At 38.1% G+C, this 26,967-nt stretch overlaps 1 protein-coding gene and 1 pseudogene across 1 annotated transcript; both read left to right on the plus strand.

Annotated features, from left to right (window-relative positions):
* The first annotated feature begins 1,439 nt into the window (after positions 1-1,439).
* On the plus strand, positions 1,440-9,782 carry LOC123991297 (trace amine-associated receptor 6-like). The gene is made up of 2 exons (XM_046292799.1): positions 1,440-2,153; positions 9,666-9,782. The coding sequence occupies exons 1-2, from the start codon at positions 1,440-1,442 to the stop codon at positions 9,780-9,782; spliced, it is 831 nt and encodes a 276-aa protein (XP_046148755.1).
* Positions 9,783-11,792: 2,010 nt separating this feature from the next.
* Positions 11,793-25,479, plus strand: LOC123991365 (annotated as a pseudogene).
* The last annotated feature ends 1,488 nt before the right edge of the window (positions 25,480-26,967 follow it).

Below are 26,967 nucleotides of genomic sequence, written 5' to 3' on the forward strand. Positions count from 1 at the left end.
TCTACTCCATGTTGGTTAAAAAATAAACAATGTTGATTCAACCAATATGTGCCCAGTGGGTGTAATACTCTGCAGTAAAACTGTTTTTAAACTTGTCTCTTTACTCCAGCATTTTGGATGAGATCAATTGTTTCATATGAGGCGACATTATAGAACGTCACATTTTATTTGAGGGTATTTTCCTACATATGTTTTACCGTTTAGAAATGAAAACATCTTCTGTATCTAGTCCCTCCATTTAAAGAAGTCATAAGTATGTGGACACCTTCACTTGTAGTGTATTAAAGGTTGTAACCCTTTAAATATAATGTTCAGTTAAATGACGTATGTAGATATTGGTTATATTACCCTGTAAACAGACAAACAGACATTTTCAGACAAAGCATGTTACTACTTCAGCACACTACCACAACAATGTGACTGTTTTTGAATAAAAAATGCAATATATTTCCTTTAACATCCTCTGTGTTGTGTGCTTATTGTTTCACATTGATTTGTTCCAGGTCATTTTGAGAACTTAAGGAGCATCATGTCCTGCTGGGATGTCTACCAAAGGCATGTCCATCTTATTGTGATAAATTAAACTGGTCACTGTTCAAACATTTATAACGTATTAAGAAAGGCTGAAATAGTCCTCCCTTTAGATTAAGGACTGCAAAACTACTTTACTAATGATTTGGAAATGGTTTATAAGGACATATACTACACATCTTATGAATTATTTTAAATAATTACAGACTATAAAAGGTGAAATAAATGTGAATAACTAGCTTGCTAAAACAAATGTGGGAGTAATGATAAATAAGTGATGAGTAAAGTATTTACTAATCCATTATGAATTATTTAGTGTGTTACTCAAACACTATATTCATTCACACTAAACAGCTTCTGGGAGAGCTGTTTCTGGCGTGACCCTTGACCTGGCAGCAGGGATGGCCAGCTGACATGTGGTCATGTCTCCATGAGGTTGTGGATTATGGTCCAAACTAAGCACTGACATCACCCAAACCAGTTAGTCTGCACAGTTATCATATTTCCCATATAAAATAGCCTTTGAGTGACCAGAACATCTCCCATACTGTATATTCCCATTTTTTCCCCCCATATATTTTTCCATTAAAATGATCAGTTGAGAAAATGTACCTTTGCTCTCATCTCTAACTACCATTAAGACTGAAGGACAGGCTAGGTGGGCAGAGGAACATCCAATCCTGTTAAACATTACATCATCAATTATTTGTTTATCTAACCATTTGTTCATTTGTGTGCTCAAGTGTGTGTTTGCATGCAGAGAGACTCCGGAGAGGGTGGAGTTTCTGTCAGTAACTCAGGGATAAATAGAGAGGCAGAGTTCGGAGTTTGTCAGAAGACGGACCTGACAGGGTCACACACAGGACCAAGCAGGATCGGGACCTCAGCATTTTGATCATTTTCTACAAATGGAGGAACATGAAGAAGTTCAATACTGTTTTCAAGACAGAAACTCTTCTTGCAGAAAGGCTTTGCTATCGACATCTATCTATATAACACTGTACATCTTCTTGTCATTGATTTCAGCAGTTACAGTATTTTTGAACCTACTGGTGATCATCTCCATCTCTCACTTCAAGCAGCTCCACACTCAAACCAACCTGCTCATCCTCTCTCTGGCTGTGGCAGATCTCCTGGTGGGACTGATTGTGATACCAGTAACAACTGTAGCATTAATGGAATCATGCTGGGGTTTTGGGAAATATTTCTGCGTGTTTCATTTATATATGGCTTTTTTATGTACTTCTTTATCTCTGGGCAATTTGGTCTTGATATCTATTGACCGCTATGTTGCTGTGTGTGATCCCTTATTGTACCACTCTAAAATAACAATAACAAGAATGATGTGTTGTATATCCATTACCTGGTGTTGTTGTATCATTTACCGTGCTGCTATTATAAAAAACTTTGTAAATGTACAGGTACCAAGTAGGTGTTTAAAGGAATGTGTTATTTTAGAAAGTTTAAATTGGGTTACGTTAATTGATATTGTAATTACAATGGTTGTCCCGTGCGCTATTATTATAACACTTTATATGAAAATCTTTGTGGTGGCCAGATCACAGGCCAGAAAGGTGTTTTCAAAAGAGGCTGCCAGTGTGTCTGCTGTTAAAACTGGACAGGCAAATAAGTCTGAGAAAAAAGCAGCAAAAACTCTTTCTATTGTTGTTGTCAACTATTTCATTTGTTGGATTCCATCTCTATTTGTTTTCTTTTTTTTCTTTTTTTTAAGTGACAATTTATCACGTTTCATCCGTTTTCTTCCACTTGTTAATTCCTTAATTAATCCAATAATTTATGCTTTCTTTTATCCATGGTTCAAAGTGACAGCTAAACATATTATAACTCTGAAGGTATGGCATTCATAGTACTATGTTTTTATTCCTAAATTTGACAAGCATAGGATTGATATAGTTATGTTATAGAATTGTTGTAATTTCTTCTTTCATGTAACATTACACTGACACTACTTATCTCAGTGTTGTCATCATAAATACATGTGGAGTTGATACAAAATCATTTGTCTGGATTGGATTGGAATGACTTGGAGAAGGTATAAGCTTGTTTAATAAAATACATTGTAGTAATTTTGGGGTTGTATTTTGCAAATATCAAAGCCTGTTGATGTCCCATGGTATTTAATGTGGACCACAGGAAGATGAGCTGATGCTTTTGCAGTGGATAATGGGGATCCTAATAAATATCAAAATTATAAATAGTATGTAAGTATTCTAAAAGATCATTTCAAGAATGTCATGAGTCATTCTATGTATTGTCTAACATCTCCCTCTAGTGGTGTAATTTGGACACAATGCCTGCAACAAGCGCTGTAAAGTTGAAAGGTACAATACTGCAAGATATCAGATAACGTCCAGGTCTAACTAAAGTGTAAGTACTTGATGTTAAAATGTAAGAATATGCAATTATTGGTAACACTTTATAATGTTGTTATAAACCATTTGTAAGACATTTACATTTTGATCACCATTTATTATTAGTTCCACATTTGCTAAATGTTACTCACCTGGGTATTCTGACATGTATAAATAACTATATGCATTAATGATTAAACACAACAGTGCAGGAGACCACAGCAGACACTTCAACCTCAACATACTGGTTATGAACTCCGCCATTACTCTCACTTACCAATACTTCTCTGTGTTGTCATCATAGAAAGATGTGTTGTTGATACAAAATGATTAGGCTGGATTGGAATGGCTTGGAGATTTTGGGTTGGGTCATTTTGGGTTGTATATTCTAAATACCAAAGTCTGTGGTTGTTCCGTGATATTTAATGATACAGTAAATAGTATGTAATTATTCTTAAAGTACATTTTGAGGAAGTCATGAATCATTCTGTATATTGTCTAACATTACCCTCTAGTGGCTCAATTGGGACTCAATGCCATTAGCAAGTGTAGTGGATCTGAAATGTTCAATACTGCATATTCGATGACATCCAAGTCTATCTCAATTGTGTATTGTGTAAGCAATTGATGGTAAAATGCAAGAATATGCAGTTGTGTAACACTTTATAATGTTCAGTAATAAACCATTTGTAAGGTATTTACAGTTTGCTCACTGTTTATTAAGCCCACATTTGTTAAATGTTAATCACCTAGGTATGACATTTTTAAATTACTACTATATGCATTAATCATTAAACACAACAGTGCAGGAGATCACAGTACAGTAGACACTTCAACCTCAATATACTGGTTAAGAACACGACCACTACTCTCACTACATCACTGCTGCAAGGTCAGGGGTCACACCAGAGAAACTTTCTCAGAAGCTGTTTAGAGTGAATGAAAATAGTGATTGAGTAATACACTAAATAATTAATAATGGATAAGTAAATAGTTTATTCATCATGCATGTATCATTACGCCCACATTTGTTTTAGCAAGCTAGTTATTCCCACATGTATAAACAACTTCTTTAGTATGTAATAATGAAGCACAAGATGTTTAATAAATATCCTTATAAACCATGTACTGATCATTAGTAAAGTAGTTTTCCAGTCTTTAAAGTGAGGACTATACATACTTTCTTCATACTTTATAAATGTTTTGAACAGTGACCAGTGTAATTTATCACAAAAAGATGGACATACTATTGGTAGATAATCCAGCAGTACCTGGTGCTCCTTAAGATCCCAAAATGACCGATAACATATCAATGGTTAAACAATAAGCACAACAACACAGAGGATGTTAAAGGAAATATATTGCATTTTTTCTTAATACTTTATAAATGTTTTGAACAGTGACCAGTGTAATTTATCACATAAAGATGGACATACTATTGGTAGACACTTCAGCAGTACCTGATGATCCTTAAGGTTTAAAAATGACCTAGAACATATCAATGGTTAAACAATAAGCACAACAACACAGAGGATGTTGAAGGAAATATTGAATAGATTGAACATTTTATTCCACAACAGTCACGCATGCTGAAGGAAGTAACGTGTTTTGTCTGAACATGACAACACTCTTGTTTGTTGGCAGTGATTACCAAGATCAAAGTGTGGACTGCAGTCACCCATAAGAGAAGTTCATAGACTAATTACAGGGTAAGGGAACCAATATCTACATACATCATTTAACATTACATTTAAAAGGGTTACTACCTTTAATACAATACAAGTGAAGTTGTCCAAATACTTATGACCTCTTCAAATGGGGGGGAACATGATTTATAAGGTGCATTCATTTTTAAATGGTAAAACAGATACAATATGTATGAAAATACCCTCAAATAAGAGGTGAGATTTTATACTGTTGCCTTGCATGAAAATGTAGAGCTCAAATCCAAAATGCTAGATTGATTAAAGAGCCAAAGTTTATGTTATTGTACCCCTTTTTGGTGATATCCAATCGTAGTTATAGTCTTGTCCCATCGCTGCAACTCCTCTAAGGATTCGGGGAGGCGACGGTCAAGAGCCTTGCGTCCTGCAAAACACGACCCTGCCAAGCCGCACTGCTTCTTGACACACTGCTCACTTAACCAGGAAGCCAGCCGCACCAATGTGTCGGAAGAAACACCGTCCAGCTGGCGGCACCAGACACAAGGACACGCTAGATCTGTATATGAAGTCAATTTAAATCTGAACTCCCTGTGTTAGATGAAATGTGTGCCTGTGCCAAACTGAGAAGAGACCATCTGTCTGAATAATACCAAAGCCTTTTCATCACAGGAGACTCAATGAATATAACGTTGTTATTATGGGTAAAAAGACTGTTCTAAAGGTCACTACACCAACCAGCCATCACACCTAATGTAATTCATCTACAGCCACAGTCATCCATCACCATGTCCTGGTTGGTGCGTAGGAATACATTGTTGTCGTAGTAGAGCATTGAGACAGGTGACATTTACAGTGTTAACCATTTATTATTAATTCCACATTTGCGAAATTTTACTCAGATATTCTCACATTTATAAATAACTACAAAGGGTATATAACAAGGGGGTATATATAACACAGTATTGAGATAAACTTTTGTTATTGACCAAATACTTATTTTCCACCATAATTTGCAAGAAAAATTCATTTAAAATCCTACAATGTGATTTTCTTGATTTTTTTTCTCATTTTGTCTGTCATAGTTGAAGTGTACCTATGATGAGAATTACAGGCCTCTCTCATATTTTTAAGTGGGAGAACTTGCACAATTGGTGGCTGACTAAATACCTCTTTTGCCCCACTGTATGCCATGGAAAGAGCATCATTTTTTGTACTTTACACTCAGTGAATAAGTTAGGATGGAGTTAGAGGATAGAGGTGAGTTGGTGTTACAACTGTTGTTAGTTATTTTTTATTTATTAATTTCATTTATTTATTTACTTATCAAGACATAATCAATGGTGAGTGTAAGTTAATTACTCGTGAGTTCATCAATAGTTCCTTCAATCACTGGTTAATTTTGCGCGTCATTACTGCGAGCCATGATGACACTCAAAAGCCGGAACAGCTGCAGTTTACTTGTGAGGCTAATGTTAGCGCAGCCCTAAACCCCTCTTCAAATTCGACACAACCCTTCAAACAGGTATGTAATGAGACATTACATGAACTCTTCATATTGTTTTATTTACATTTGAAAGTAGATTAGTTGGACAAATCGGGTGAAAAAGCCTGTTTCCCCAGACAACATCTTCCCCCTTTCACTATCACTTTGTAACCTTCGCTCCCCACCCGCCTTTTTTTTAAAGGCCCGGCGAAGCGCCATCACCTACATATATTATGCAGAAACAGGCAGCGTGGAAGTCTCCTCCTTGATTTTGTTCGAAAGGGAAGAAATTGTGCTTTACAGTGGTATTCATATTACAGTTGACCTGGAAGTAGTATTATGTACAATAAGGTCAATTGTACGGAATTGCGGGATGCACAAAAGTGAGTTAGTTTACGTTAGTTTACCACAGATCTTTGACCTAACCAAATTTGCTTGTTAGCAGCTCCCAAACAAGGCTTACCTTATCACACATTTCTAGCGATGCCTCTCACTTAGAGGTTGGAAAACGATAACATGCACATGTGCTTATTGGAGTAGTGGTTACAATCCGGGAACGTTACATAGCACAGAACCATCCTTGCTTCTGACGGAGAGACCTAAAGTAAGCTAGTTATCTACAAAGGCAGGGGTTAATTGAAAAACATTAAGTCATTTAAAAATGCTAAGGTAGCTAGGCATGGAATTTAAAAAATGCTGAACAAGAATTACACACGATAAACTGAAACGCATATAATATCTGTTTCTTGCGAGGCTATTTGTCGAAGAGTTTTGCATGGAGAAATGTGCCTTGAGGGATGATGTCATACTTTGCGGCAAGATGTGTAGTTCTTTTTGAAAGTCCCATTGGCATTTCATTTTGGGAGGTAATTACACGTGAATATATTGACACAATTTGCAAGGTTATCAAAATGTCGTGCCAGATTAAGCCTATATGAAAAACAGGGTTTATATGAAGTAGTTCTAAAATCACAGATGCAAAAATGTATGGTATAATAGGTGTAGGGTTAGTTGGTGGTATGAAATAGTGGTACACTATACAGTGCATTCGGAAAGTATTCAGACCCCTTGTACTTTTCCATATTTTGTTACGTTCCAGCCTTATTCTAAAATGCATTAAATAAATACAATTCATCAATCTACACACAATGCCCTAAAGCAAAAATACATTTTTTAAAATGTTTCCACATTTATAAAATTTAAAAAAGTACTTATTTACATAAGTATTCAAATCCAAACAAATCAAATTGTATGTGGTAGAAGCTGTTTAGAAGCCTCTTGTACCTAGACTAGGCGCTCCGGTACCGCTTGCCATGTGGTTGTAGAGAGAACAGGGTGGCTGGAGACTTTGACCATTTTTTGGGCCTTCCTCTGACACCGCCTGAAATATAGAGGTCCTGGATGGCAGGAAGCTTTGCACCAGTGATGTACTGGGCCGTATGCACTACGCTCTGTAGTGTTTTGTGGTCGGAGGCCGAGCAGTTGCCATACGGTGATGCAACTAGTCAGGATGCTCTCGATGGTGCAGCTGTAGAACCTTTTGAGGATCTGAGGACCAATGCCAAACCTTTTCAGCTCCTGAGGGGAAGTAGGGTTTGTTGTGCCCTCTTCATGACTGTCTTTGTGTGCTTGGACCATATTAGTTTGTTGGTGATGTAGACACCAAGGAACTTGAAGCTCTCAACCTGCTCCACTACAGCCCTGTCGATGGGAATGGGGGCATGCTCGGTCCTCCTTTTCCTGTAGTCCACATTAATCTCCTTTGTCTTGATCACGTTGAGGGAGAGGTTGTTTCCCTAGCACCACATGGCCAGCTCTCTTACCGCCCTATAGGCTGTTTGATCAGGCCTACCAATGTTGTGTCAACGGCAAACTTAATGATGGTGGTGGAGTCGTGCCTGGCCGTGCAGTCATGAGTGAACAGGGAGTTCAGGAGGGGACTGAACATGCACCCCTGAGGGGCCCCCGTGTTGAGGGTCAGCATGGCGGATGTGTTGTTACCTACCCTTACCACCTGTGGGCGTCCTGTCCAGAATCCAGTTGCAGAGGGACTTGAAAAGTCCCAGGGTCCTTAGGGAGAGGTTGAAAATGTCAGTGTAGAAACTTGCCAGTTGGTCAGCATATGCTCGGAGGACATGTCTTGGTAATCCGTCTGGCCCCGCGGCCTTGTGAATGTTGACCTGTTTAATTAAAGGTCCTGAAGCAAGATATGAATATTATTGGTGCCATTGGAAAGAAACACTTTGAAGTTTGTATAAATGTTAAAATAATGTAGGAGAATATAGGGATATGTAGGAGAACACAATAGATAAGTTAGGAGAAACTCCAAAGAAAAGCCTACCTGAATAAAAAACAATTGGAGAGACCATCCTCTGAGAAATGCAATTCCTATGGCTTCCACAGGGAAGCAGTCTATGTTCAAAGTTTCAGGCTTGTAACTTCAAAAATAATAATAAGAGATTTTGTATGAGGTCACAGTCTGCAAAATCTGTGTCACGCGTAATGATGAAGTTGTGCACCTGCTAAAATCCTATTTCCTATTGAACATACTTCTTTCCGAAATATATATTGTAGTTTGATTACATTTTAGCGTGTCTGAGGAGAAAATACAAATGTATTTTGACTTGTTGAAACAAAGTTCAAAGGTAGATTTTCAGATTCCTTTCTCTGCAAGTTGAATGAATGGATTACTCAAATCGTTGGCGCCAACTAAACAGAATTTTTGGGATAAAAAAATATATTTTATTAAACAAAACGACACTACATATTATCTCTGGGACCCATTGGATGACAAATCAGAAAAAGATTTTCAAAAAGTAAGTGAATATTTCATCTTTATATGTGAATGTGTGAAACCTGTTCCTTTGGAAAAAATATTTTTACGTGGGGCGCCGTCCTCAAACAATCACATGGAATGTTTTCGCTGTAATAACCACTGTAAATTGGACGGTGCAGTTAGATTCACAATCATTTAAGCTTTCAGCCGATTTAAGCCTCTTATGTGTACCTAAATGTTTAAAATCTATAATAACTATTTGTATTTATTTGAATTACGCGCTCTCCAGTTTAACTGGAAGTTGTTCTGCTAGCGTGACGTCTATCCCCAACATGCTGATATATATTTGGTCAAACGGATTTAAGTTTACCTGCATTAACAACAAGTTTATCTTTACAATGCATGTTTGAGGAATTATATTATAAATAAATAAAATAAAATAGTCGGCCGATTAATCGGTATCTGCTTCTATTGGTCCTCCAATAATCGGTATCGTCATTGATAAATCATAATCGGTCGACCTCTAATCCGCATAGCAGTGAAAGTTAACATTATGTTTCCGAATGACATTACCAAGGGGTAAAATATATAGTGAAAACAATAGTAGACCTAAAACGGAGCCTTAAGGAACAACGAAATGTACAGTTGATTTGTCAGAGGACAAACCATCCACAGAGACAAACTGATAGCTTTAAATTCCCCTGCAGATACATCTCAGAGAAGCTCAAATAGTCTAACCACACAGACACTGTGAGGAAGAAGGCACAACAGCAACTCTTCAACCTCAGGATACTTTAGAAATGAAGTCTGTCCCTGAGGGCCCTCACAGTGTTCTATAGGAGCACCATCAAGAGCATACTGTCGGCTACATCACAGCCTGGTACTGCAACTCCACTGCCGCGGACCACAAGAAGCTTCAGAGGGTGATACGTGCAGCCGAACGCACCATTGGGTGAACCGTTGCTCCACAGTAACCACATGGGTTGCCACTGTCTGCTCTGGGCTCATTTTAATCACACTCACACCTTTGATATTTGCCTCTCTGAAGGCCACAAAACAACATGCTTCATTGCACATGACAAAGGATTCTTTTAAAGTTATTGACTTCACATTAAGCCAGATTCAAGTAACTTCCATGACAGCTTTGTGTTGCTGAAACTTGAAGCAGCAACCATGGCACAAACAATCGGGAGGTGGACTATACATAGAGCTGAAAATTAGGCAAACTTGAATAATACCTCCGCAGGGCTACCTTTTTTTCTTTTTTTGCAGGGCAACCAACTTCATGGAGAATGGAGCCCATTGCCGCTGAGCAAGAGACCGAACGGCACCAACCACGCCATCAGACACACTTTTCTCCTAACACATAAAGTTCAGATAGAAATGGACTTTTTAGAGCAGACATACATCTTTTTCATATAGAATGAGTCTAGTTATCCCTCTCAGTCACAAATGATGAATTATACTGTCATCCTATGGCCACTTCATATACTGAAAACAATCTCTGCCCACTGAGCACAGACATCAATTCAATGTCTACTCCATGTTGGTTAAAAAATAAACAACGTTGATTCAACCAATATGTGCCCAGTGGGTGTAATACTCTGCAGTAAAACTGTTTTTAAACTTGTCTCTTTACTCCAGCATTTTGGATGAGATCAATTGTTTCATATGAGGCGACATTATAGAACGTCACATTTTATTTGAGGGTATTTTCCTACATATGTTTTACCGTTTAGAAATGAAAACAAATTATGTATCTAGTCCCTCCATTTAAAGAAGTCATAAGTATTTGGACACCTTCACTTGTAGTGTATTAGAGGTAGTAACCCTTTAAACGTAATGTTCAGTTAAATTATGTATTTAGATATTGGTTATATTACCCTGTAAACAGACATTTTCAGACAAAGCATGTTACTACTTCAGCACACTACCACAACAATGTGACTGTTTTTGAATAAAAAATGCAATATATTTCCTTTAACATCCTCTGTGTTGTGTGCTTATTGTTTCACATTGATTTGTTCCAGGTCATTTTGAGAACTTAAGGAGCATCATGTCCTGCTGGGATGTCTACCAAAGGCATGTCCATCTTATTGTGATAAATTAAACTGGTCACTGTTCAAACATTTATAACGTATTAAGAAAGTCTGAAATAGTCCTCCCTTTAGATTAAGGACTGCAAAACTACTTTACTAATGATTTGGAAATGGTTTATAAGGACATATACTACACATCTTATGAATTATTTTAAATAATTACAGACTATAAAAGGTGAAATAAATGTGAATAACTAGCTTGCTAAAACAAATGTGGGAGTAATGATAAATAAATGATGAATAAAGTATTTACTAATCCATTATGAATTATTTAGTGTGTTACCCAATCACTATATTCATTCACACTAAACAGCTTCTGGGAGAGCTGTTTCTGGCGTGACCCTTGACCTGGCAGCAGGGATGGCCAGCTGACATGTGGTCATGTCTCCATGAGGTTGTGGATTATGGTCCAAACTAAGCACTGACATCACCCAAACCAGTTAGTCTGCACAGTTATCATATTTCCCATATAAAATAGCCTTTGAGTGACCAGAACATCTCCCATACTGTATATTCCCATTTTTTCCCCCCATATATTTTTCCATTAAAATGATCAGTTGAGAAAATGTACCTTTGCTCTCATCTCTAACTACCATTAAGACTGAAGGACAGGCTAGGTGGGCAGAGGAACATCCAATCCTGTTAAACATTACATCATCAATTATTTGTTTATCTAACCATTTGTTCATTTGTGTGCTCAAGTGTGTGTTTGCATGCAGAGAGACTCCGGAGAGGGTGGAGTTTCTGTCAGTAACTCAGGGATAAATAGAGAGGCAGAGTTCGGAGTTTGTCAGAAGACGGACCTGACAGGGTCACACACAGGACCAAGCAGGATCGGGACCTCAGCATTTTGATCATTTTCTACAAATGGAGGAACATGAAGAAGTTCAATACTGTTTTCAAGACAGAAACTCTTCTTGCAGAAAGGCTTTGCTATCGACATCTATCTATATAACACTGTACATCTTCTTGTCATTGATTTCAGCAGTTACAGTATTTTTGAACCTACTGGTGATCATCTCCATCTCTCACTTCAAGCAGCTCCACACTCAAACCAACCTGCTCATCCTCTCTCTGGCTGTGGCAGATCTCCTGGTGGGACTGATTGTGATACCAGTAACAACTGTAGCATTAATGGAATCATGCTGGGGTTTTGGGAAATATTTCTGCGTGTTTCATTTATATATGGCTTTTTATGTACTTCTTTATCTCTGGGCAATTTGGTCTTGATATCTATTGACCGCTATGTTGCTGTGTGTGATCCCTTATTGTACCACTCTAAAATAACAATAACAAGAATGATGTGTTGTATATCCATTACCTGGTGTTGTTGTATCATTTACCGTGCTGCTATTATAAAAAACTTTGTAAATGTACAGGTACCAAGTAGGTGTTTAAAGGAATGTGTTATTTTAGAAACTTTAAATTGGGTTACGTTAATTGATATTGTAATTACAATGGTTGTCCCGTGCGCTATTATTATAACACTTTATATGAAAATCTTTGTGGTGGCCAGATCACAGGCCAGAAAGGTGTTTTCAAAAGAGGCTGCCAGTGTGTCTGGTGTTAAAACTATTCAGGCAAATAAGTCTGAGAAAAAAGCAGCAAAAACTCTTTCTATTGTTGTTGTCAACTATTTCATTTGTTGGATTCCATCTCTATTTGTTTTCTTTTTTTTCTTTTTTTTAAGTGACAATTTATCACTTTTCATCCGTTTTCTTCCACTTGTTAATTCCTTAATTAATCCAATAATTTATGCTTTCTTTTATCCATGGTTCAAAGTGACAGCTAAACATATTATAACTCTGAAGGTATGGCATTCATAGTACTATGTTTTTATTCCTAAATTTGACAAGCATAGGATTGATATAGTTATGTTATAGAATTGTTGTAATTTTCTTCTTTCATGTAACATTACACTGACACTACTTATCTCAGTGTTGTCATCATAAATACATGTGGAGTTGATACAAAATCATTTGTCTGGATTGGATTGGAATGACTTGGAGAAGGTATAAGCTTGTTTAATAAAATACATTGTAGTAATTTTGGGGTTGTATTTTGCAAATATCAAAGCCTGTTGATGTCCCATGGTATTTAATGTGGACCACAGGAAGATGAGCTGATGCTTTTGCAGTGGATAATGGGGATCCTAATAAATATCAAAATTATAAATAGTATGTAAGTATTCTAAAAGATCATTTCAAGAATGTCATGAGTCATTCTATGTATTGTCTAACATCTCCCTCTAGTGGTGTAATTTGGACACAATGCCTGCAACAAGCGCTGTAAAGTTGAAAGGTACAATACTGCAAGATATCAGATAACGTCCAGGTCTAACTAAAGTGTAAGTACTTGATGTTAAAATGTAAGAATATGCAATTATTGGTAACACTTTATAATGTTGTTATAAACCATTTGTAAGACATTTACATTTTGATCACCATTTATTATTAGTTCCACATTTGCTAAATGTTACTCACCTGGGTATTCTGACATGTATAAATAACTATATGCATTAATGATTAAACACAACAGTGCAGGAGACCACAGCAGACACTTCAACCTCAACATACTGGTTATGAACTCCGCCATTACTCTCACTTACCAATACTTCTCTGTGTTGTCATCATAGAAAGATGTGTTGTTGATACAAAATGATTAGGCTGGATTGGAATGGCTTGGAGAAGGCATAAGAAGTCATTTTGGGTTGTATATTCCAAATACCAAAGTCTGTGATTGTTCCGTGATATTTAATGATACAGTAAATAGTATGTAATTATTCTTAAAGTACATTTTGAGGAAGTCATGAATCATTCTGTATATTGTCTAACATTACCCTCTAGTGGCTCAATTGGGACTCAATGCCATTAGCAAGTGTAGTGGATCTGAAATGTTCAATACTGCATATTCGATGACATCCAAGTCTATCTCAATTGTGTATTGTGTAAGCAATTGATGGTAAAATGCAAGAATATGCAGTTGTGTAACACTTTATAATGTTCAGTAATAAACCATTTGTAAGGTATTTACAGTTTGCTCACTGTTTATTAAGCCCACATTTGTTAAATGTTAATCACCTAGGTATGACATTTTAAATTACTACTATATGCATTAATCATTAAACACAACAGTGCAGGAGATCACAGTACAGTAGACACTTCAACCTCAATATACTGGTTAAGAACACGACCACTACTCTCACTACATCACTGCTGCAAGGTCAGGGGTCACACCAGAGAAACTTTCACAGAAGCTGTTTAGAGTGAATGAAAATAGTGATTGAGTAATACACTAAATAATTAATAATGGATAAGTAAATAGTTTATTCATCATGCATGTATCATTACGCCCACATTTGTTTTAGCAAGCTAGTTATTCCCACATGTATAAACAACTTCTTTAGTATGTAATAATGATGCACAAGATGTTTAATAAATATCCTTATAAACCATGTACTGATCATTAGTAAAGTAGTTTTCCAGTCTTTAAAGTGAGGACTATACATACTTTCTTCATACTTTATAAATGTTTTGAACAGTGACCAGTGTAATTTATCACAAAAAGATGGACATACTATTGGTAGATAATCCAGCAGTACCTGGTGCTCCTTAAGATCCCAAAATGACCGATAACATATCAATGGTTAAACAATAAGCACAACAACACAGAGGATGTTAAAGGAAATATATTGCATTTTTTCTTAATACTTTATAAATGTTTTGAACAGTGACCAGTGTAATTTATCACATAAAGATGGACATACTATTGGTAGACACTTCAGCAGTACATGATGATCCTTAAGGTTTCAAAATGACCTAGAACATATCAATGGTTAAACAATAAGCACAACAACACAGAGGATGTTGAAGGAAATATTGAATATATTGAACATTTTATTCCACAACAGTCACGCATGCTGAAGGAAGTAACGTGTTTTGTCTGAACATGACAACACTCTTGTTTGTTGGCAGTGATTACCAAGATCAAAGTGTGGACTGCAGTCACCCATAAGAGAAGTTCATAGACTAATTACAGGGTAAGGGAACCAATATCTACATACATCATTTAACATTACATTTAAAAGGGTTACTACCTTTAATACAATACAAGTGAAGTTGTCCAAATACTTATGACCTCTTCAAATGGGGGGGAACATGATTTATAAGGTGCATTCATTTTTAAATGGTAAAACAGATACAATATGTATGAAAATACCCTCAAATAAGAGGTGAGATTTTATACTGTTGCCTTGCATGAAAATGTAGAGCTCAAATCCAAAATGCTAGATTGATTAAAGAGCCAAAGTTTATGTTATTGTACCCCTTTTTGGTGATATCCAATTCGTAGTTATAGTCTTGTCCCATCGCTGCAACTCCTCTAAGGATTCGGGGAGGCGACGGTCAAGAGCCTTGCGTCCTGCAAAACACGACCCTGCCAAGCCGCACTGCTTCTTGACACACTGCTCACTTAACCAGGAAGCCAGCCGCACCAATGTGTCGGAAGAAACACCGTCCAGCTGGCGGCACCAGACACAAGGACACGCTAGATCTGTATATGAAGTCAATTTAAATTTGAACTCCCTGTGTTAGATGAAATGTGTGCCTGTGCCAAACTGAGAAGAGAACATCTGTCTGAATAATACCAAAGCCTTTTCATCACAGGAGACTCAATGAATATAACGTTGTTATTATGGGTAAAAAGACTGTTCTAAAGGTCACTACACCAACCAGCCATCACACCTAATGTAATTTATCTACAGCCACAGTCATCCATCACCATGTCCTGGTTGGTGCGTAGGAATACATTGTTGTCGTAGTAGAGCATTGAGACAGGTGACATTTACAGTGTTAACCATTTATTATTAATTCCACATTTGCGAAATTTTACTCAGATATTCTCACATTTATAAATAACTACAAAGGGTATATAACAAGGGGGTATATATAACACAGTATTGAGATAAACTTTTGTTATTGACCAAATACTTATTTTCCACCATAATTTGCAAGAAAAATTCATTAAAAATCCTACAATGTGATTTTCTTGATTTTTTTTCTCATTTTGTCTTTCATAGTTGAAGTGTACCTATGATGAGAATTACAGGCCTCTCTCATATTTTTAAGTGGGAGAACTTGCACAATTGGTGGCTGACTAAATACCTCTTTTGCCCCACTGTATGCCATGGAAAGAGCATCATTTTTTGTACTTTACACTCAGTGAATAAGTTAGGATGGAGTTAGAGGATAGAGGTGAGTTGGTGTTACAACTGTTGTTAGTTATTTATTTTTTTATTAATTTCATTTATTTATTTACTTATCAAGACATAATCAATGGTGAGTGTAAGTTAATTACTCGTGAGTTCATCAATAGTTCCCTCAATCACTGGTTAATTTTGCGCGTCATTACTGCGAGCCATGATGACACTCAAAAGCCGGAACAGCTGCAGTTTACTTGTGAGGCTAATGTTAGCGCAGCCCTAAACCCCTCTTCAAATTCGACACAACCCTTCAAACAGGTATGTAATGAGACATTACATGAACTCTTCATATTGTTTTATTTACATTTGAAAGTAGATTAGTTGGACAAATCGGGTGAAAAAGCCTGTTTCCCCACACAACATCTTCCCCCTTTCACTATCACTTTGTAACCTTCGCTCCCCACCCGCCTTTTTTTTAAAGGCCCGGCGAAGCGCCATCACCTACATATATTATGCAGAAACAGGCAGCGTGGAAGTCTCCTCCTTAATTGTGTTCGAAAGGGAAGAAATTGTGCTTTACAGTGGTATTCATATTACAGTTGGTTGGTTCTGTAGCTCAGTTGGTAGAGCATGGCGCTTGTAATGCCAGGGCAGTGGGTTCGATTCCGGGACCACCCATACTTAGAATGTATGCACACATGACTGTAAGTCGCTTTGGATAAAAGCGTCTGCTAAATGGCATATTATTATTATTATTATTATTATTATTATTACAGTTGACCTGGAAGTAGTATTACGTACAATAAGGTCAATTGTACGGAATTGCGGGATGCACAAAAGTGAGTTAGTTTACGTTAGTTTACCACAGATCTTTGACCTAACCAAATTTGCTTGTTAGCAGCTCCCAAACAAGGCTTACCTTATCACACATTTCTAGCGATGCCTCTCACTTAGAGGTTGGAAAACGATAACATGTACATGTGCTTATTGGAGTAGTGGTTACAATCCGGGAACGTTACATAGCACAGAACCATCCTTGCTTCTGGCGGAGAGACCTAAAGTAAGCTAGTTATCTACAAAGGCAGGGGTTAATTGAAAAACATTAAGTCATTTAAAAATGCTAAGGTAGCTAGGCATGGAATTTAAAAAATGCTGAACAAGAATTACACACAATAAACTGAAACGCATATAATATCTGTTTCTTGCGAGGCTATTTGTCGAAGAGTTTTGCATGGAGAAATGTGCCTTGAGGGATGATGTCATACTTTGCGGCAAGATGTGTAGTTCTTTTGAAAGTCCCCTTGGCATTTCATTTTGGGAGGTAATTACACGTGAATATATTGACACAATTTGCAAGGTTATCAAAATGTCGTGCCAGATTAAGCCTATATGAAAAACAGGGTTTATATGAAGTAGTTCTAAAATCACAGATGCAAAAATGTATGGTATATAGGTGTAGGGTTAGTTGGTGGTATGAAATAGTGGTACACTATACAGTGCATTCGGAAAGTATTCAGACCCCTTGTACTTTTCCATATTTTGTTACGTTCCAGCCTTATTCTAAAATGCATTAAATAAATACAATTCATCAATCTACACACAATGCCCTAAAGCAAAAATACATTTTTTTTAATGTTTCCACATTTATAAAATTTAAAAAAGTACTTATTTACATAAGTATTCAAATCCAAACAAATCAAATTGTATGTGGTAGAAGCTGTTTAGAAGCCTCTTGTACCTAGACTAGGCGCTCCGGTACCGCTTGCCATGCGGTTGTAGAGAGAACAGGGTGGCTGGAGACTTTGACCATTTTTTGGGCCTTCCTCTGACACCGCCTGAAATATAGAGGTCCTGGATGGCAGGAAGCTTTGCACCAGTGATGTACTGCGCCGTATGCACTACGCTCTGTAGTGTTTTGTGGTCGGAGGCCGAGCAGTTGCCATACGGTGATGCAACTAGTCAGGATGCTCTCGATGGTGCAGCTGTAGAACCTTTTGAGGATCTGAGGACCAATGCCAAACCTTTTCAGCTCCTGAGGGAAGTAGGGTTTGTTGTGCCCTCTTCATGACTGTCTTTGTGTGCTTGGACCATATTAGTTTGTTGGTGATGTAGACACCAAGGAACTTGAAGCTCTCAACCTGCTCCACTACAGCCCTGTCGATGGGAATGGGGGCATGCTCGGTCCTCCTTTTCCTGTAGTCCACATTAATCTCCTTTGTCTTGATCACGTTGAGGGAGAGGTTGTTGTCCTAGCACCACATGGCCAGCTCTCTTACCGCCCTATAGGCTGTTTGATCAGGCCTACCAATGTTGTGTCAACGGCAAACTTAATGATGGTGGTGGAGTCGTGCCTGGCCGTGCAGTCATGAGTGAACAGGGAGTTCAGGAGGGGACTGAACATGCACCCCTGAGGGGGCCCCGTGTTGAGGGTCAGCATGGCGGATGTGTTGTTACCTACCCTTACCACCTGTGGGCGTCCTGTCCAGAATCCAGTTGCAGAGGGACTTGAAAAGTCCCAGGGTCCTTAGCTTAGTGATGAGCTTTGAGGACACTATGATGTTGAATGCTGAGCTGTAGTCAATTAATAGCATTCTCACATAGGTGTTCCTTTTGTCCAGGTGGGAAAGGGCAGTGTGGAGTGCAATAGAGATTGCATAATCTGTGGATCTGTTCGGGCGGTATGCAAATTGGAGTGGGTCTAGGGTTTCTGGGATAATGGTGTTGTGAGCCATGACCAGCCTTTCAAAGTCCTTCATGGCTACAAAATTGAGTGCTACAGGTCGGTAGTCATTTAGGCAGGTTTCCTTAGTGTTCTTGGGCACAGGGACTATGTTGGTCTGCTTGAAACATGTTGGTATTAAAGGAGAGGTTGAAAATGTCAGTGTAGACACTTGCCAGTTGGTCAGCATATGCTCGGAGGACATGTCTTGGTAATCCGTCTGGCCCCGCGGCCTTGTGAATGTTGACCTGTTTAATTAAAGGTCCTGAAGCAAGATATGAATATTATTGGTGCCATTGGAAAGAAACACTTTGAAGTTTGTATAAATGTTAAAATAATGTAGGAGAATATAGGGATATGTAGGAGAACACAACAGATAAGTTAGGAGAAACTCCAAAGAAAAACCTACCTGAATAAAAAACAATTGGAGAGACCATCCTCTGAGAAATGCAATTCCTATGGCTTCCACAGGGAAGCAGTCTATGTTCAAAGTTTCAGGCTTGTAACTTCAAAAATAATAGTAAGAGATTTTGTATGAGGTCACAGTCTGCAAAATCTGTGTCACGCGTAATGATGAAGTTGTGCACCTGCTAAAATCCTATTTCCTATTGAACATACTTCTTTCCGAAATATATATTGTAGTTTGATTACATTTTAGCGTGTCTGAGAAAATACAAATGTATTTTGACTTGTTGAAACAAAGTTTAAGGGTAGATTTTCAGATTCCTTTCTCTGCAAGTTGAACGAATGGATTACTCAAATCGATGGCGCCAACTAAACAGAATTTTTGGGATATAAAAAAATATTTTATTAAACAAAACGACACTACATATTATCTCTGGGACCCATTGGATGACAAATCAGAGGAAGATTTTCAAAAAGTAAGTGAACATTTCATCTTTATATGTGAATGTATGAAACCTGTGCCTTTGGAAAAAATATTTTTACGTGGGGCGCCGTCCTCAAACAATCACATGGAATGTTTTCACTGTAATAGCCACTGTAAATTGGATGGTGCGGTTAGATTCACAATAACTTAAGCTTTCAGCCAATATAAGACTTGTATGTGTACCTAAATGTTTAAAATCTATAATAACTATTTGAATTTATTTGAATTACGCGCTCTCCAGTTTAACTGGAAGTTGTTCTGCTAGCGTGACGTCTATCCCCAACATGCTGATATATATTTGGTCAAACGGATTTAAGTTTACCTGCATTAACAACAAGTTTATCTTTAAAATGTATGTTTGAGGAATTTTAATTATGAGATTTCTGTTGTTTGAATTTGGTGCCCTGCACTTTCATTGGATGTTGGTCAGGTGGGACGATTGCGTCCCACGTACCCTAGAGCGGTTAATGACCTAAGGCTTGTATTTCTGTGTGTTATTATGTTATAATTAAGTCTATGATTTGATAGAGCAGTCTAACTGAGCGGTGGTAGGCAGCAGCAGGCTCGTAAGCATTCATTCAAACAGCACTTTACTGCGTTTGCCTGCAGGTCATCACAATGCTTCAAGCATTGCGCTGTTTATGACTTCAAGCCTATCAACTCCTGAGATTAGGCTGGCAATACTAAAATACCTTTTAGAGCATCTAATAGTAAAAGGTATATGAAATACAAATGGTATAGAGAGAAATAGTCGACACGTCATCATTCCTATAATAACTACAACCTAAAACATCTTACCTGGGAATATTGAAGACTCATTTTAAAAGGAACCACCAGCTTTCATATGTTCTCATGTTCTGAGCAAGGAACTGAACTTTTTTTAAATTCTTCTCCAACACTTTGTTTTTGCATTATTAAACCAAATTAAACATGTTTTATTATTTGAGACTGAATTGATTTTATTGATGTATTATATAAAAGTTCAAATAAAAGTGTTCATTGTTCATTCAGTATTGTTGTAATTGTCATTATTACAAATATATATATATATATATAAATAAATAAAATAGTCGGCTGATTAATCTGTATCTGCTTCTATTGGTCCTCCAATAATCGGTATCGGCATTGATAAATCATAATCGGTCGACCTCTAATCCGCATAGCAGTGAAAGTTAACATTATGTTTCCGAATGACATTTCCAAGAGGTAAAATATATAGTGAAAACAATAGTAGACCTAAACGGAGCCTTGAGGAACACCGAAATGTACAGTTGATTTGTCAGAGGACAAACCATCCACAGAGTCAAACTGATAGCTTTCCGGCAGATAAGGTCTAAACCAGGCCAGAACTTGTCCGTGTAGACCAATTTGGGTTTCCAATCTCTCCAAACGAATGTGGTGATTGATGGTATCAAAAGCAGCACTAAGGTCTAGGAGCACGAGGACAGATGCAGAGCCTCGGTCTGACGCCATTAAAAGGTCATTTACCACCTTCATGAGTGCAGTCTCAGTGCTATGACGAGGTACAAAACCAGACTGAAGCGTTTCATATACATTGTTTGTCTTCAGGATGGCAGTGAGCTGCTGCGCAACAGCTTTTTAAAACATTTTTGAGAGGAATTGGAGATTTGATATAGGCCAATAGTTTTGGGCCGATAGTTTTTTTCTGGGTCAAGGTTTGGCTTTTTCAAGAGAGTCTTTATTACTGCCACTTTTAGTGAGTTTGGTACACATCCGGTGGATAGGGAGCTGTTTATTATGTTCAACATAGCTGCTTCCTGTGCTTGGCCCTCCTCTTTCAGTAGTTTAGTTGGAATAGAGTCCAGTATGCAGCTTGAAGGTTAAGAGGCCTTGACAATTTTCATCAATGTTTCAAGGGATATAGTATTAAAAACTTGAGTGTCTCCCTTGATCCTAAACTTTGGAGGAATACGCAGATTTAAAGAGGAGTCCGTAATTTGCGTTCTAATGATCATGATCTTTTCGTTAAAGAAGTTCATGAATTTATCACTGCTGAAGTGAAAGCCATCATCTCTTGGGAAATGCTTATTTACGTATGTACATATTATGTATTTTTTAAGTTACAAACCAAGTAAAACGTCTGCCATCTTCTCCGGCACCATCTACTGGGTCTGAAACTGTGAATTCAGACATAAAGGTTCGGACAACTCTAGCTGAGGTTAACATTACAATTTTTTTTATTTTTAAATATCGGATATGAGGGTGCCCATAACGGATTGTGGCAGCTCCACAGGTAGTGTTCCTGTGGGGCCGACATTAGCCGCAGCATCCAGTGGAGGGGGTGAATCAGAAGAGGGCGCAGGCTTGCTACGGCCTGCTCTTGCAGACTCCGTTTTTGTCCTGGTAGACAACATAACAAACTTCTATTTTCCAGTTTTTGATCTGAATTGTTCAGAGGTCTCTTCGGACGCCTGACCAAACAGAAATATATACAATTTTGCAAGGTTAAATATATAAATTTGGTCACTAACTCAGAAGCGATAGGGAAACGCGTTCTACATTCTTGGCTTCCAACAGCGCCCCATCTCGTCGGTATGTTGCCAAACACTCCAAGGCCATGTGTTTGGGGGGGCCCCTCAAACGAACTGGGTCTGGGTCGCCTCCTTTCTCTGGAAGCCTAGAGAGGACATTGGCGTTGATGTTGTGGGCTTCTGGATGGTACTAGATTTTGAACTGGTAGTTTGCCAACTGTGTGGCCCAGAGCTGCTCAACTGGCCCAGAGCTGCTCGACTACCCCGAGGTTGGCTGTACACCGATTGACAAGAGGGTTATTGTCAGTGTAAACAGTGAAATTGGATCCCCACAGGTAAGGATTCAACTTAAACTCTGTTACCTCCCATTTCAGTCTCAGCAGTTATATCTTTTAGTAGCTGTAGTTTTGGTAATATCGCTCGGTCGCTATCAAGCTCAGGTTGCCATAGGTGATGACCCTTTCCAGGCCCTCCTGCACTTTGACAACACAGCCTACAGCCCTCAGAAACTTGCATCTCTGTAGAGCCAGGGGGGAGATATGTACATCAATATCATAAATATATGATTTTAACCTCCCAAAATGAATTTTCCAGTCACTGAGAATGTCCTCTTTTATATATGATTTCCCCTGATAGACCCAACTGTTACAAATTTAGAGCAACATTTTTGAATACTGTTCCAAATAGAGCAAAAATATCTGGTGGAAACAGCTATGGTTAGACTGTTGTTGTGCATGTTTGATATGGTTTTTAAACAGCTTTTTCCAATCAACCCTGATTTGAAGAGACAGTGGTTACAGCATTCATTGGACAACACCTAGTAAGCAATACTATACACAATAAAAAGTGAAATACTGTAAATATGTTATCAAAATTGCAACTCCAAACTCGAAGCATCAGAACCCCTTAGAAAAGGTAGTTTCACCCTTGAATATGACTGGGCAAAGTGCCAAGAATAGGAGAGCCATCTATTTCATAGTACCCTAATAGGACATTTCTTTGTACTCCCTGACGAAGGCCATTGAAGCCGAAACGCGGCAGAGTTTTTAAACTTTGTTTCCATTGAACATGCCATACAAATAAAGGCATTTTAATGAATTATATGAAGATGCCTTAGTCCTTTCTTTTTGATGACTGTTCCAAAGTCACAAATCAATAAATTATGACAATTTATGACATTTTATAATTTTTTAAAGACTTTTATGGCCAAATGTCAGATCACTGTCGCTCGGCCTCTAAATATCACAGGAAAAACATACAGTTGAAGTCGGAAGTTAACAGACGCCAAATACATTTAAACTCAGTTTTTCACAATTCCTGACATTTAATCCTGGTAAAAATTCCGTCTTGGGTCAGTTAGGATCACCACTTTATTTTAAGAGTGTGAAATGTCAGAATAATAGTAGAGAGAATAATTTATTTCAGCTTTTATTTCTTTCATCACATTCCCAGTGGGTCAGAAGTTTACATACACGGGGGGACGGACGTAAAGTTTATACTGTTACAGTTGCACCATTCTTGTGCATGAAGCAGCTTGTTTCAAGGACAAAGCATTCAATAATTACATAGACCAAGGTCAAGGTCAACTTGCTGGGTTAAACTGACCCAGAACATCACGGATGTCACTAATTTAGCCCTTCCCTTAGTTCCAGTTCAATCCCTTCAAATTGACCCGGAACACAAATGAAGGGCTAAAGACCACTGTATTGGGACACTGGTTTTCCATGAGGTGGACCCCTGGTCCTCCAATAAATTATTGAGAGGTAAGGCAATCATGTAGAACATGTGATAAGTCACCTATAATACCCCACAATGCACCGGAACTGACTCACTGTGTTAAGCGTATCCCATGCATTTTCAGCTTAGACCTTTCTAGGGTCTGGTGTGAACCCCTGGGTGCCCACCACATGCCCAAGGTAAGTGACCTGCCTCTAGAACAGGTGACACTTTAGGGGTTATAGTTTCAATCCATGGCTCCAGAGGTGGTCAAACACTCCCTCCATGTGGGTCAGGTGGGTTTACTGAAGGTTTCTCAAGATCTTTTTTGCATCCTCTGACAAGGTATCTAGAGGATATTATACTGTACATCAAGTATTTAGAATATCATTTAATGTTAATATAAAGTGGATGGCCATATAAACCATATATGCATGAGTGAGCCATGAACAGTACCTAGTAATGCCTTATGTTATAAAGCTGAGATTTGTTGCTTATCTATGCTTCGTATGCACTTTTTGCACTAGTTTGTACTGCTATTGTAAATATGATGACAAATAGTACACTGTAGATTTCAGTTTCAAATGTCATATGCTCTGAAAAACCTATTCATGAAAAATAGTGATTGAGTTTTTCTGTTGATATACTACATATACTCACAATCAATAAGATGTATAACATTTCAGATGCCTTAATACTGTAATAATTTTTTATATAGTTAGTGGTCAGAGAAAATCCAACTGATTTTCTTGTGCACTCCTGTCATTCATTGATGCCTCTGTCCACCTGTGAATGTATTATTTAATAATTAATTAGTACCATATGCCTTGATAAAATGGCCATAGTGCCCAACAAGTTCATTACAAAGCTCACGGTGAAAGAAGGCAACCTTACCTCTTCAACATTGATTCTCAACACAGGGGCCCCACAAGGCTGAGTCCTCAGTCCCCTCCTGCATTTCCTGTATACCCACAACTGTGTGACCTCCGACTCCATCATCAAGTTCGCCGACTTCACAACAGCAGTAGCACTGATTACCAACACTGATGAGACAGACTACAGGGAGGAGGTAGGCACTCTGACAGCGTGGTGCCAGGTAAACAACCTCTCCCTCAATGTTAAAAACAAAACAAAGAACCTGATAGTGGAATACAGGAGGAACCAGGCTGGAAACATCCCTATCCTCATCAACAGGGCTGCTGTGGAAATGGTCATTTACATTTACATTTGAGTCATTTAGCAGACGCTCTTATCCAGAGCGACTTACAAATTGGTCAATAACTTTAAATTCCCCTGCAGATACATCTCAGAGAAGCTCAAATAGTCTAACCACACAGACACTGTGAGAAGGCACAACAGCAACTCTTCAACCTCAGGATACTTTAGAAATTAAGTCTGTCCCTGAGGGCCCTCACAGTGTTCTACAGGAGCACCATCGAGAGCATACGGTCATCACAGCCTGGTACTGCAACTCCACTGCCGCGGACCACAAGAAGCTTCAGAGGGTGATACGTGCAGCCGAACGCACCATTGGGTGAACGTTGCCTGCCCTACAGGACACCTACAACACCAAATCCGCAGAGAGGCCAAGAAGATCATCAGGGACCTCAACCACCCTGTTCTACCTGCTCCAAACACTCAGACGCAACACAGCAGCATCATGGCAAAAACTGGAAGACTGTCCAATAGTTTCTGCTCCTCCTCCCCTCTCCTACTCCCTCAATGGACCCCCCCCCCACACCCCAACTGCCTTTTACTCTGCCCCCACCCCAATGACATTCATCACTGTTGCAGTTGTTAATATGGTTATGCTATTTTTTAGTTTTTATTTAACTTGATCCCCACACCCGTTCAATGGTCATGCTGCTCCCCTATGGTCATCCCCCCACAACATTAGCAGTTTTTACTCTGCCTCCAACCCAATGGACAAGTATTTATAATGCTATTTCAAATGTTTTATTTTTTTTTATTACCAGTTTCATTATTTTATTTAACTTAGTCCTGCATGTTCAAGCTCGGAGCCTGAGATTTTCACTGTACTCTGCAATCACACGTGTACATATGGCTATTAAACACAGAAACTAAATGAAAGTCCCCTAAATTTGGGAATTAACATTTAAGAAGTTAATATGAGATCATTTCAGTATCACATATTAAAGTGACAATTATCTTGTATTAATGTGATCATGATGTATTAACTTGATAATTATCTCATCAAAGTTACAGGAATTCCTGCCAAAAGTTTCAGATACAAATTTAGTCTAGTACACAAAATAAGAACTTCAATTGACAGCACAATTAGTGACAGTTCGAATATGACTGGTGGGGGTGTTTAGGAAGGCTACTTACCTTAATCACCATGTCCTGGTTGGTGCGTAGGAATACATTGTTGTCGTAGTAGAGCATTGAGACAGGTGACATTTACAGTGTTAACCATTTATTATTAATTCCACATTTGCGAAATTTTACTCTCAGATATTCTCACATTTATAAATAACTACAAAGGGTATATAACAAGGGGGTATATATAACACAGTATTGAGATAAACTTTTGTTATTGACCAAATACTTATTTTCCACCATAATTTGCAAGAAAAATTCATTAAAATCCTACAATGTGATTTTCTTGATTTTTTTCTCATTTTGTCTGTCATAGTTGAAGTGTACCTATGATGAGAATTACAGGCCTCTCATATTTTTAAGTGGGAGAACTTGCACAATTGGTGGCTGACTAAATACCTCTTTTGCCCCACTGTATGCCATGGAAAGAGCATCATTTTTTGTACTTTACACTCAGTGAATAAGTTAGGATGGAGTTAGAGGATAGAGGTGAGTTGGTGTTACAACTGTTGTTAGTTATTTTTTTTTATTAATTTCATTTATTTATTTACTTATCAAGACATAATCAATGGTGAGTGTAAGTTAATTACTCGTGAGTTCATCAATAGTTCCTTCAATCACTGGTTAATTTTGCGTCATTACTGCGAGCCATGATGACTCTCAAAAGCCGGAACAGCTGCAGTTTA

Source organism: Oncorhynchus gorbuscha, linkage group LG01 (assembly GCF_021184085.1).
Source record: "Oncorhynchus gorbuscha isolate QuinsamMale2020 ecotype Even-year linkage group LG01, OgorEven_v1.0, whole genome shotgun sequence".
Taxonomy (NCBI): domain Eukaryota; kingdom Metazoa; phylum Chordata; class Actinopteri; order Salmoniformes; family Salmonidae; genus Oncorhynchus; species Oncorhynchus gorbuscha.

What these genes read in the sequence shown, in the direction of transcription:
- LOC123991297 (XM_046292799.1), top strand. Translation starts at nt 1,440, where the DNA reads ATGGAGGAACATGAAGAAGTTCAATACTGTTTTCAAGACAGAAACTCT. An exon ending in CTGCTGTTAAAACTGGACAG is followed by an intron (nt 2,154 to 9,665) that starts GCAAATAAGTCT and finishes AGTGTTCTATAG; the next exon opens with GAGCACCATCAAGAGCATAC.